The following is a 12,622-nucleotide window of genomic DNA, read 5'->3' as shown; positions in this document are numbered from 1 at the left end:
GATAAATTAACAATTTATTAATTTATTGATTAATTAATACCTCTTTAAATTAGTAGAATTTGTATGGTCCAAGGATATTCTGTAACTAGTTTTTGAAAGTGGGCTGGGCTGCTGGCTCCTGTGAAGGGAGAAAAGCGTAGGGGGGCCTAGTGGGCTAGAGTGGGTTAAAGGAGTCAATTTAGGCTGGAGCTGGAGCGGGCCACTCCCATCATCATTTTTAGGGTTATATTTTTAGGGTTATAGTATATAAATTCATATGGGAGAACACCCGATATTCCGATCGCAAACCATATCCCAAGCTTGGTTTCTGCAGCTGACAGCGGTTTCTACTGCTAGGGTTTTAGGGTGTAGCTCTCAGCCGCAGTCATGGCCGAACAGGTATCTTGTCTCCGCCGGAGATAGCTTTCTCAGCCGCGATGTCTTTCTCTATCTCTGTCAGGCACTCACGCAGAGAGGCATTAACTCCTTAAAATATCAACCAATTGACTAGTGAATCTTCTGATTGGTTATTGCAGACGGAGAAGGCTTTCTTGAAGCAGCCAAAGGTGTTCCTTTCCTCGAAGAAGACTGGGAAGGGGAAGAGGCCAGGAAAGGGTGGAAATCGCTATTGGAAGAGCATTGGTCTTGGCTTCAAGACTCCTCGTGAAGCTATTGAAGGTTGCTCTTCCCTTCTTTTCTTTCTTCTCATTTTAGATTTTCCTTCGATTGTTTTCGGCACCGACACCCCCACCGCTATTCTTTTTTCCTGGAGATGATTACGAGTATTATTTTTTTCATTCTAATGAAATAGATCTACGTTATATATTTCTTAAAGCTTTTCGCCATCAGTGATAGTACAAATCCATAATTTTGTTCTTTGGTTCGATCACAGGCTACACTTGTAGATATAGTCATGCAGCTTAGCGTTTTTTGTTCTTAAAAACCCAGACTGTCATTGCATTTTAGATCGTGTCCTTTTTAGGCACTTCTGACTAATTGACCGAATGGAATTTAATTTTACATGGCTTGCCCTTCTGATATGATGAATTAATTTGAATTTCAACTTCTTTGGATAGGTTTACTGTTGATAGCGTAAACGAAGTTTCGAACTTTTTTTTATTATTGTTCATAATTTTGTACGAGCATACTGGTTGTTCATCTGTCCAAGGGTGATAGCAACCCAAAGATTTGCATATCGTGAATGAATATGCTAAGTTGATTGCAAAGGAGCTAGAACTCAGTCTAACAATGCTGGCCATGTTGTTGCTTTGTAATCTACTTGGGCACAATCTTCTATATGGCCCGAAGGCTCTATTTCTTCTTCTTTCGAGATTTGGATACTTAGCATCTTGTTGCAACATCTTGGAGCTTTCATATCCAATGGAAAAACTGGAAAATCATTGCACATTGTGTTTCTACCTTCGTTGGTTACAAAGTTATTATGGTGATTATCATCCAAATGATATCAAGCTTAGATTAATGTCTATTAGATGCTTATCTCAGTTCATGATTTTTGTATCAATAATTAACTATGGACTGAAATTTTGTGGACAATCTCGAATGATGCTGTGGAGCAATGTTTTTCTTCTGCATTGAAGTGTAAGTGGCACATGCAGAGGATTTGAATATATTAACTGTTTTGCTCGGAGTTAAGTTGGAGGAGTTGCAGTGAGATACATGTTGATCATGTGTGTTTAAACACTTTTTCCAGGTACATACATTGACAAGAAGTGCCCATTCACTGGCACTGTTTCTATTAGAGGCCGTATAATTGCTGGAACTTGCCACAGTGCCAAGATGGATAAGACAATTATTGTCAGACGCAACTACCTGCATTTTGTGAAGAAGTATCAGAGGTATGACTATTCATTAGAATGAATTGTCTTCTCCCGTATTAGCTACAATAAGCATGGTCCTCTATTGTTCTTTAGATATGAGAAGAGACACTCGAACATTCCAGCTCATATATCTCCATGCTTCCGTGTGAAAGAGGGTGACCATGTCATAATTGGCCAGTGCAGGTGAAGGCCTAGGCTTTATTTCCTTTTCAGATGGGTTTTGCTTGTTTCTTGTATTTTACTAATATGATCGACATTCTCTACCTTGAAGGCCACTGTCAAAAACTGTGAGGTTTAATGTGCTGAAGGTGGTTCCGGCAGGCGCCTCCGGGGGTGGAAAGAAGGCATTTACAGGGCTTTGAGTTTAGTGCTTTCCATCTCATGTTAAAGTTCTTGAGAGATGTTGTCAAGACTTGGTGTTATTAGTTAAAACTTGTGTATTAATTTGCCTCTTTAAGGCTTAAATTTTTGATACTCCCATGGTGCAGTTTTTGGATTTCTAGTCTTGGTTAGTAATCGTCAGTCTTATTCATAAAAATGGTATTGGAATGATTTTTCTTTAAATGGCGTGAGAACAATTGGCAACTGGCTTGATAAGGTCTTAGACCTTCGAGGCTATGGTGCATGATGATTTTGCAGATAACCTAGAATGGTAATTTGCTTTCATTCGTCTCCAAGTATTGTGCTATGTTGCCTTAACTGCAACAATAATGACTTTTTGTCAGTTTTTCTGTGTTTTGACGCAATATTGTTGAGTGTTTCTGTGTTTGGACGGCGAATTGTTTGAGGATGGATTCCGTTGTTGCTATTGAGACTTCATTTGCGCATTCAAACTGAAAGCAGTTTGAAAATGGTTGGAACTTGCTCGATGATAGTAGTGTGATTTAGGCTCGATTAAGTGGCTGAAATGCTTGAATGTACGTTTGCCATTGGGTTTCTATTTACTAGGCATTTAGGAATTTCACCAGACTCTTTAAGATTAATAAATATGGCTAGTTTTCGAGAAATTCAGTGCTTCCTGAAATTGACTGAAAGGTGAATGGACCCTATCAGTTGTGCCATGCAGCAAGCAGCCTCGTTGATCTTTGGGTGAAATGTCGAACATATTCGCCCTTGATTATAGGACTAAGGATTTCAGATAATGAACAAATTCTTTTTCTTTTTGGAAGGAAAAAATTCGAATGGATTTGACTTCGATAGCGAGATTCGATCGCCATCATAAGTATTACTTGCCACCAAAAAATCCTGGAATTGTGATCGCGTATTACTGAAACTGGCTGAGGGCGAATAACGTCAATGGAATTTGCATGATACACAAATTAGTGAGATGCTGCCGGCCTCACCTCACCTCACCTACTACATCAGGACCCCATCGCCATCGAAGTTGCACAAAAGCCATAACTTTACATTCAGGTTCAGCTTTGCACTAAAAAGGCTACTTCGAGTAGAAGCGGTAGAATTCTTCCAAAGTATTTTAGCTGGAACAGGTATGTACATTTTCGATTTTCTATTAGCTCATGATCTTGCCTAGTCGACCCAATCAAATATATATATATATATATATAGTTGTTAGGGCTGTAGCGTATGAGCTTGTATCGGATGGATTTTGTGATTGTTGCCAACGAAGCTACAACGGGGTAAGGTCCACACCTATCTACATAGCTGGCTCCTCTCCATGGAACAACCGAAGACATCTGCTTGTAAATCAAGGCCCGCGCCAGCCGTCCACGACAAGCTTAGAAAGCATCCATGCACCTCAACCAAGAGCAAAATTTCCCTGAAAATTATTATTATATCTTAGCTTTGAATAATCTGGCATTTTTAAGTCAGTTGAAGACGTGATCAACAATTGGTGTTAATTAAGGAGTTGCAAGTGCTGTCTCTCAGTAGTATTGATTTGGGTCCATTACTTCTGCTTCTGCCTGGACTTGGTCTGAACTCTACGGTTGTTTGTTCAAACTTCAAACTAACGCGCAACTACATTGTAAATTCTCATGCAACTCTTGCGCATCTTCATCCTTACTAGACTAAGTATTATATAAAATGGATGTGTTGTTTGCAATAATTCCTTCGATCGATGTATTAAGTATACAAGAAAGAATTAACTTGAATGGTCCTATCTGAAGAATTATCAAACCTAGGTACCTCACAAATTGTCCCTTTGTAACCATTAATAACTGCATTATACATCCAGTCACGCAAGTGATTTTTAGAGACTCTCCTTCCACCAAATTCTTGATGAAGAGCAATATTTTTGAAAACAGGATCGTGTCAATCCATCGAACCGCGATTCAGTCATGCTTTCAGTCCGATTCAATGATTAACGCAATAAATAATTGTAGTGGGAACTCAATCCCCCTTGCTGCACACAATTACTCTACGTAACAAATAATTGTAGGTAAGAAGTATGGTAATTTCTTTGTGGTACCTTGCGTTCGTTCCAAGTTCCGAAACATTCACGAGGTTGTACCAATAACTTGAACAAACCGTCAAAGTCAACCCCCTTGATTGAGGCAACAAACCGTGAAAGTCAACCCTCTTGATTAAGTTAAGGCCTGTCTCCCTCGTTTAGTAATTAGTAGTATACTATAGATAGAGTGAGTGTAGATTTATCATATCCAAAAAAAAAAATAAAAAAAGGGTTGAGCATGAACATGAATGATTATCAAAGTTGATGACAGCTATACCCGCTTTTAGTTTCAGTAGATAGACTGTTCGACGAGAACAAAAGGGTTAGTATGATTTCACCGATACATCTCTACCTTTTGACTTAGATTTTTGTTTTAGATTAATTATCTCATTAGAAAATGAAAATTAATAATCTTTTTTCAAACTGGACGTGTAAGCTGATCATAACCATTTATATTTTGTTCCAGAAAAAAAAAAAAAAAAACCACATATATTTTGGGTTTACAATTCCAAGTTGGAAATGCTAAACAAACACCTCCTAAATTTTTAGGTACTTCCTGCTCCAACTCCAAGATATTTCCCAGCAACTTAAGCCCCACATTCAGAAGAACCAGTCTTCCTAATCTTATTGCAGCATCTATTCTGCACTATAAGCAGCTTCTGCAGCATCTATTCTGCACTATATATGCAGCATCGATACACCTAGCTAGCTCGTATAAACTTACAAAAGATCAAAGCTCCTGCGTCCACTATTAATTAATTACAGCTAGCTTTTTAAGTTTACTGTTAACCCTCATTAGTCATTACCCCGTCCGTAAGTATCAGTAGTGAAGTTACTCTACAATCATAATCTAATCATAATGTACAGAGTTGCGAGGGCGTCGGAGTACTTGGTGATCACCGGCGTTGGAATCACCGACATTAAGATCGCCAAGAAAGCATGGGTTCTTCCGGGACAGTCGTGCACCATCTGCGACATTTCACCGGTGAACTACACGTTCGAGGTGCAGGCCATGAGCGCCGAGAAGCTCCCTTTCGTCCTGCCTGCTGTCTTCACCATCGGCCCCCGCGTGGACGACGAAGGCAGCCTCCTGAAGTACGCCAAGCTCATCTCCCCCCACGACAAGCTCTCCCACCACGTCAAAGAGCTGGTCCAGGGGATCATCGAGGGGGAGACTCGAGTCCTCGCGGCCTCCATGACCATGGAGGAGATCTTCAGAGGGACTAAAGAGTTCAAGCAAGAAGTGTTCGAGAAGGTTCAGCTGGAGCTCAACCAGTTCGGGCTGCTGATTTACAACGCCAACGTGAAGCAGCTGGTGGATGTCCCCGGACACGAGTACTTCTCTTACTTGGGTCAGAAGACGCAGATGGAAGCCGCCAACCAGGCCAAGGTTGACGTGGCGGAGGCCAAGATGAAGGGGGAGATCGGCTCCAAACTCCGAGAAGGGCAGACCCTTCAGAACGCCGCGAAGATTGACGCGGAGACGAAGGTCATCTCGACCCAGAGGCAGGGAGAGGGGAAGAAAGAAGAAGTGAGGGTGAAGACGGAGGTTAAGGTATTTGAGAACCAAAGGGAGGCAGAGGTGGCGGAGGCGAACGCGGAGCTGGCGAAGAAGAAGGCTTGGTGGTCCAAGGAGGCGCAGATGGCGGAGGTGGAGGCCACGAAAGCAGTGGCTCTTCGGGATGCGGAGTTGCAGAAGGAGGTCGAGACCATGAATGCGTTGACGCGGACGGAGAAGCTAAAGGCCGACCTGTTGAGCAAAGCCAGCGTTGAATATGAGACCAAAGTACGTAAAAGTTGTCTTTCCTCCTTTAAGTTTGCATTTTGCACTTTTCAAGCTCTTCTTATGGATTGGATTGCCCTCACAAGTAATTGCAGCTCACATGAGTTCCAGTATGCTTTTAAAGAGAAAATATTTCAATCCTCCATATTAATACTCCAGTAGCAGCTATGTGTAGCAGACTTCAGTCTGTCAATCTTTTTTCCAATTAGCAGCAGGACTTTCCCAGCTAACAGAACTTTCATTTTATTGTTAAGATGGAAAAGAAGGGCAGAACATCGTCCTAACTTTTTTGGTACAGGTGATTGACTAAAATACCACCCCCATTATTCAAAATTTACATATGGTTTGTATTTGAGGGACATTCAAAACTGCATGCATTGTTCTAGTAACACTCGCTACATAGAATGATACTAGTAGTGTAGTGCATATTAATTAATCAAGCAATTTGTTAAAGGAATATTTGCTTTCATAGGAGGAGTACTATTTTCTTTCACTAGACTGCAATTCTTCTTGTTTTTTTATTAACACTCCAAATCGATAGCTATAGCACACTTCAATTTGCTTCTCTGAAATTTGATTATTTAAAGGGATAATATCAGAAACCTCCCTTGAGGGTTCTCCTAATATCACTTGGCACCTCTAAAGTTTTAAAAATATCACTTACCTCCCCTAATTATTAACCCTCACTTGATACATAATTTACATATTAAATAAATGGAGATTAAATTTTTTTTTTTAAAAAAAAGAGAAATGAAAGTCACTTTCTTTACTTTCCTTTTTCTCTAACATTCTCTCTTACTCATTTTTTGGATGACTATGCAATATTTCATTTGTAAATTATAATAAATTGAATTTTGTTTATCTTTTACTTTTTATGATTGTGACAGAGTGGAGTATGATTTATTTGCTTATTTTGAGTTAATTTTTATAATGATGAGTACAATTTAAAAGTTCAAGCACGAGTTGAGAATAAGCTAGAAAAAAATATAAAGTTCATGAGAAATTGATTTTGAGCATATAGAGTTAAATTGGTGCAAGTGTATTGCTTTGCAACTATCTTTTTTTATTTTTAAAATTTAAAATTTTATGGGCTATAGCTTTATGATGTGCTTGTATTACTAGAGATTGTTTTCTGGGTGTTGGTTCAGGAATATTTTCATTTAGCAAGTAAAAGGGTATTTTAGGATTTTTAAAAATTTTGTTGCACAAATAACAAAAGTAAGGGAGGTAAGTGATATTTTTAAAACTTTAGGGATGTTAGGTGATATTAAGAGAAATCTCGGGGAGGTTTCTAATATTGTCCCTTATTTAAAATTAATCCGCCACATTTCAATCTTTTCAAATTAGAAGTGCAGGACGCTTCCAGCTAGCAGACCTTTCATCTATGTTAAGATGGAAAAGAAGGGCAGAAAAGTTAATATTTGATCCTTACTCTTGTTTAGTTGATTGACTTAAATACTACCATTCAAAAGTTACATGGTTGAGAATTTTTTGGCACCTCCTAAAGTGCACTGCTTGTACACTTTATTTGCAGCAAAATACTAGTGTAAACTCTATGAATTAAGCAGGCAAAGTGTCAAAGCAAGTTGACTAATGCTGCTGTCTTAAAATTTGTCCATTTTGTGTCCTTTGGTGTTACCTTGGATCTGTGATGTGCATTGGAGTTTTTTTCCCCTTTTTCTTTAGAGAAGGATTGCTTTTAGGAGTCCTTTATATATAATTTTCTTAGTGATCATATAATGTGATTACTCATAGGGTAAGATATTCTCATATTCATATACTTGAAGCCCTCCCCTCGTTTAATTAATGAGAGAATTGTGCCAAATGAAATTTTCTAATTAATAGTTAGAATATCTAAATTTGCCACTATTGAACAATTATGGGGGCAAGGCTGGAGTAAAGTTCCATCATAATTGGAATGAAGTTGGGAGAAGAAACTCAGTCGTTGTGGAGGAAAATGCTTCATATATTTGCCTTCACTAGACTGCAACGGATCTTGTTTATGAGCAATATCAGAGGGACAACTCGATAGATCATCTCACTAATTAATATTCATTCGACCATAATCACTTATTGCCAAATTAAATTGATGAAAGGTACAAGCTGCGAACTCGGAACTGTATCAAAGGCAGAAGGTAGCAGAAGCATACTTGTACGAAAAAACCAAACAAGCAGAGGCTGAAAAAGCAACGGCCAGCGCAGCTTTGTACGCACGCCAACAACAAATCGAGGGAGATTTGCATGCCAAGAAGAAGGAAGCCGAAGGGCTCAAGGCCTTGGCAGAAGCTCAGGGCGTATACCTACGCACTCTTCTTGACTCGCTGGGCGGTAACTATGGAGCTCTAAGGGATTATTTGATGATCAACGGCGGAGTGTTCCAAGAGTTGGCCAAGATAAACGCCCAGGCAGTTCAGGGATTGCAACCCAAAATCAGCATTTGGACCAACAATAGCGCTACTTGCGAAGCTGCCGGTGGAGATGGTACTACTAGTGCTGTGAAAGAAGTAGCCCAAGTTTACAAGATGCTGCCACCATTATTTCAGACTGTCCATGACCAAACTGGAATGTCACCGCCAGCTTGGATGGGCACTTTCCCTACTCCTCGTGACTCAAAATGAGGTCAAATTAATTAAGGATGTAATAATTCCAGGATGGACGTGCACAAACCAGCACAGACCACTTGTATTTGAAGAGTGCATATATAAATTAATTAATGGAACTTGTCACTGATCAAAAGAGGAGAACCACAAATGAATTAGTCCCTCCCGGGATGATGGATCCCTATAAAATTCAAGTTGGCCTTTCCGTGCAATGGAATATTGAACTTGGTTAGTCATGATCAGGATGAAAAGTTCTTGAATTTTGTTTATTCCCATAAATGTTCCAAGAGTGCTATATTTGTTAATGTTATGTAAAGAATTGTCCTTTCTAGTTTGTACTCAAGTGCGGAGAATTGTAACTTGTATGCAACCGTTGTAAAATTTTCTTTTCTGCCGTATGTGTGCAGAATTGCTCCGCTTGAAGCATCTTAAAATTTTTCTGCCGTTTGGGTTTTTATTTTAATATGATTGAGCATTAATGAGTCACTAAGTTTGTGCTGCGAGTTAGTTTCGCATTTAGCCATCATCTTCAAATTCCCACCTTTCTCATCCTTTTCTTTTCTTCATTTTTCACCCTCCTTCCTCTTTTACGACCTCTTCCTCCTTTTCTTCCCCCACCTTTCCCTTCTTTTCCGTCCCCATCTTCTTCCCAACCACCAACTACCTTGCCACCCCTCTTTTTCCCCTCTCCCTTCTCGCTTGCCCCTTCCTTTGAGATCAGATCAGAGGGAGTGGTGAGTGAGAGAGAAGGGGAAGGGGAAGGGTGTGGTAGAGTGGATGGTGATTGAAGGAAGAAGAAGGAAAAAGAAGAAAAATGTGGGAAAAGAAGAAAATGAGAGAGGGAGGAGAAAGAGATGGCGAAGGAGGAAAGGGGAAGAAATAGGGTGGGATGGTGTGGGTGGCAATAGTGGGAGGTTACAAACGATGGCGGAGGGTGGTGGTAATCATCGATAGATTTGCACACTAATCGAGCCACTTGTGAGCAGATCAACTTGAACTCAGCCAATACCGAGTTCGAACTGATCAAGTTGAACTCGAACTCGAAAACTCTCGAGTCGACTCGATTATATATATAATTTTTTATTTTAATAGTGAAATTGTATAAATATCCCTAATATTTTTATTATTTAAAAATTATTATTTTATTTATTTTTTAAAAATAAAATAATTATTTTTATTTTTTTAGACTCAAGTTTAACTCGACTTGACTCGAATTTGAATCGAGCTCTAGCTGAAATTTTACATTGAGAGCTTGTCGAATTCGAGTTTGATAAAATTAAGTTGAGTCTTGATTCGATTAGACCAAAATTCGACTCGACTCGATTCGTTGCCATTTTAGTCATCGAGGTTGATTTTTTTTCTTTGTTGGTGTTTTCTTTTTAAATCTTGTGGTCCAATTCCCCGACATTGTTAAACAGGATTGTAATAGCATCATATATATTATTCTTAAAAGCTATAGAAATATATAAAAACTCTTTCAATTCATACTTTGTATTGTTTGAGATTTTATATGTTTTGTTTTTGAGTGAATGGCCCAAAAGGTCACTAAACTATTAAAAATGGCACTCTTTGGTCACCAAACTTTTTTTGTGGCCGAAAAGGTCACTAAACTCGCAAAAACGCTCCAGCGGAGTCATTTTACCGATTTTTACAGGTGAATCATCCGGTTACAAGGTTATGTAGAGTGGATGAATATTTGTGAAGGGGTAAAAATGTCCAAAAAATATATGTAAACCTGTTTCTTCCTTTCTCGCAAGCCGTGTTTGTATGGGAAAATTGTCTTCTAGTGTGAGAAAGAGTAAAACAGAATTGTACTCTTCTCCATGCATCAAGATCACGGTTCTAATAAAGTGCAAGATTTCCTTCCACTTATTATTTAACTCTTTCCTTGCATCAAGATCATCACTATCGTCATTATCTTCTTCTTTGTCTTCTAGTGTGATGTCAAGTAGTGATGATTCTTGTTTTTCTCTCTGAGTTGTCATTTGGGCATGGAGCTTATGGGTTTGTAACTTGGCTCTTGATGGCATTATTTGCAATGGGCTCCTCCCTCTTTGCCTGATTTTTTGATAGATCTGAGCCTTTTTTTTTCTATTTTTGTTCATATAATTTTACCTTGAACAACACTGGATATTTTAGATCTGAGCCTTGCAACAGGCTCCTCCCATGTGTATGTTAATTCTCACAAACACCGGATACAAGTACAACCACCATCTATGGCTGCTGGAATTGCCGTCGCACCGGCTCCCGAAAACCCACCTCCCTAGTCGCAGATAGTTTGACGTTTTCCCCTTTAGCCCAGCGATTCAGCACAACTCGGAGGTGTCGAAGGAAGCCCAGGTTGAGGGTTTGTTTTGTGCTGGAGGATGAGGAATTGAAAGCCCAGTTGGTGAGAATCGAGGAGGAAGCCCAAGAGCAGGAGAAAGTGATGGCGAAGCAGATCTCTGATGCAAGAACGGCGGAGAAACTAGCCAGGAAAAGATCAGCATTTGGTACAACTTGCGAGGAAGGAAGAAATAGTTTTGCCATTTTTTTGGGACATTTTTGCCTTTGACTATATTCCTCCAATCCACATTGCCCATGCCACCGGATGAGAAACCGCTGAAATTCGGTAAAATGACTCCGCTGGAGCGTTTTTGCGAGTTTAGTGACCTTTTCAGCCACAAAAAAGTTTGGTGACCTAAGGATGCCATTTTTAATAGTTTAGTGACCTTTTGGGTCATTCACTCTTTGTTTTTCAACTCACTGAGGTTGGTCCAGTAGTTGGAAAAAGATTATTAGAATTTTCTCTATTATTAGATTGAGAGTTTGAATTTTAAATTTGACAATTGAATGATGGGAATGGTAGAATATCTTAAATTTAACAGTTGGAAGGTGGGAAGGGTAGAATTAGCAGACTAGCAGTCTATGATTCAATGCCTAATAACCAGCTTCAATTTCCCATAACTAATCTCACAAATTCAATTTCAATCCATCCCATCCGAGTCATCGAAACTAGGTTGGGTGAAACTCAATTGGGATAGATTGATCTTACCCTTGAGTAACCTAAGCATGGCAGGTGACACATATCTTCCAACATGATTTTGGATTTTGACAGGTTTTGTAATCGTGATAGTTTATGCAACTACTTAACTTTAGGCTATCTAGTGAAGTCTTTTTTAGGTTTAGGAGTTAGAGTTCTATCATACAAGGTTAGATGAGGGACAACGAGTTGGTGCGATTGTAGGTTGGATCGAATCACATTAGCTTGTTTTGATGTGGACCATTTATTTCAAGTTATATTAAAATTTAAAATGAATGATTCAAATTGAGCTCATCTAATGATCCATATGACGGTAAAAAGTACTAGACTCCAATTTGATTATAAGATATTCATTATGACTTCTACTTGTCAGTTTTTAAGGGGTTAGTGCGATTGTATGTTCGATCAAATTACATTAGCTTGGTTTGATTTGAACCATTTATTTCAAATTATATTAAATTTGAAATGAATGGTTAAAATTGAGCTCATTTAATGGGTTCAATCGTAAAAAGTACTAGACTCTAATCCGATTATAAGGCATTCATTGAGTTTTTAATTTGGTTGTTATTTAATCAATGCCGACAATATACTTTGTGTCGCTATTAGCAAGATGTCACTATAAGGTAAAGCGAACTTGAACTTAAAACTAAGGACCCTTAGTTGTAAATGAATAATGAATGGAGCTTAAGTCTCTTCTAATTAAGCGGAACTTCCCATCATTATTTATTGTTGTCATTGTGAAATGGTTGGGGTTAAAGTTGTAAATGAGTCAAATCGAATTGAAAGTTTAAATTGTCGGGTTCGATTCAAACTTCCGTACTCAAACTCAAATTTTATATGATTTAAAAATTTTAACCCGAGATTTGGTTCGATTTAATATTTAATAAACTTGAATTTGATTCTAGGAGCTCAAAAAATTTATTTATTTTTAATTATTAATATTAATTTATCACTGATACATGTATAGTATCAAGTAATAAACGTATAATT

The 12,622-nt window shown here is 38.6% G+C and overlaps 2 protein-coding genes across 2 annotated transcripts; both read left to right on the top strand.

Moving 5' to 3' along the window:
* Positions 1-267: 267 nt before the first annotated feature.
* LOC113779634 (40S ribosomal protein S11) lies at positions 268-2,494 on the top strand. The gene is made up of 5 exons (XM_027325293.1): positions 268-378; positions 516-657; positions 1,691-1,835; positions 1,911-2,000; positions 2,089-2,494. The coding sequence occupies exons 1-5, from the start codon at positions 367-369 to the stop codon at positions 2,177-2,179; spliced, it is 480 nt and encodes a 159-aa protein (XP_027181094.1). The 5' UTR covers positions 268-366; the 3' UTR covers positions 2,180-2,494.
* Positions 2,495-4,967: 2,473 nt separating this feature from the next.
* Positions 4,968-9,018, top strand: LOC113781180 (flotillin-like protein 4). Its single transcript, XM_027327052.1, has 2 exons — positions 4,968-6,013; positions 8,107-9,018. Exons 1-2 carry the CDS (start codon positions 5,087-5,089, stop codon positions 8,626-8,628), a joined length of 1,449 nt encoding a protein of 482 aa, XP_027182853.1. The 5' UTR covers positions 4,968-5,086; the 3' UTR covers positions 8,629-9,018.
* The last annotated feature ends 3,604 nt before the right edge of the window (positions 9,019-12,622 follow it).

Source organism: Coffea eugenioides, chromosome 8 (assembly GCF_003713205.1).
Source record: "Coffea eugenioides isolate CCC68of chromosome 8, Ceug_1.0, whole genome shotgun sequence".
In the NCBI taxonomy this organism is placed as follows: domain Eukaryota; kingdom Viridiplantae; phylum Streptophyta; class Magnoliopsida; order Gentianales; family Rubiaceae; genus Coffea; species Coffea eugenioides.
This window is presented reverse-complemented; position numbering and strand designations above follow the sequence as displayed.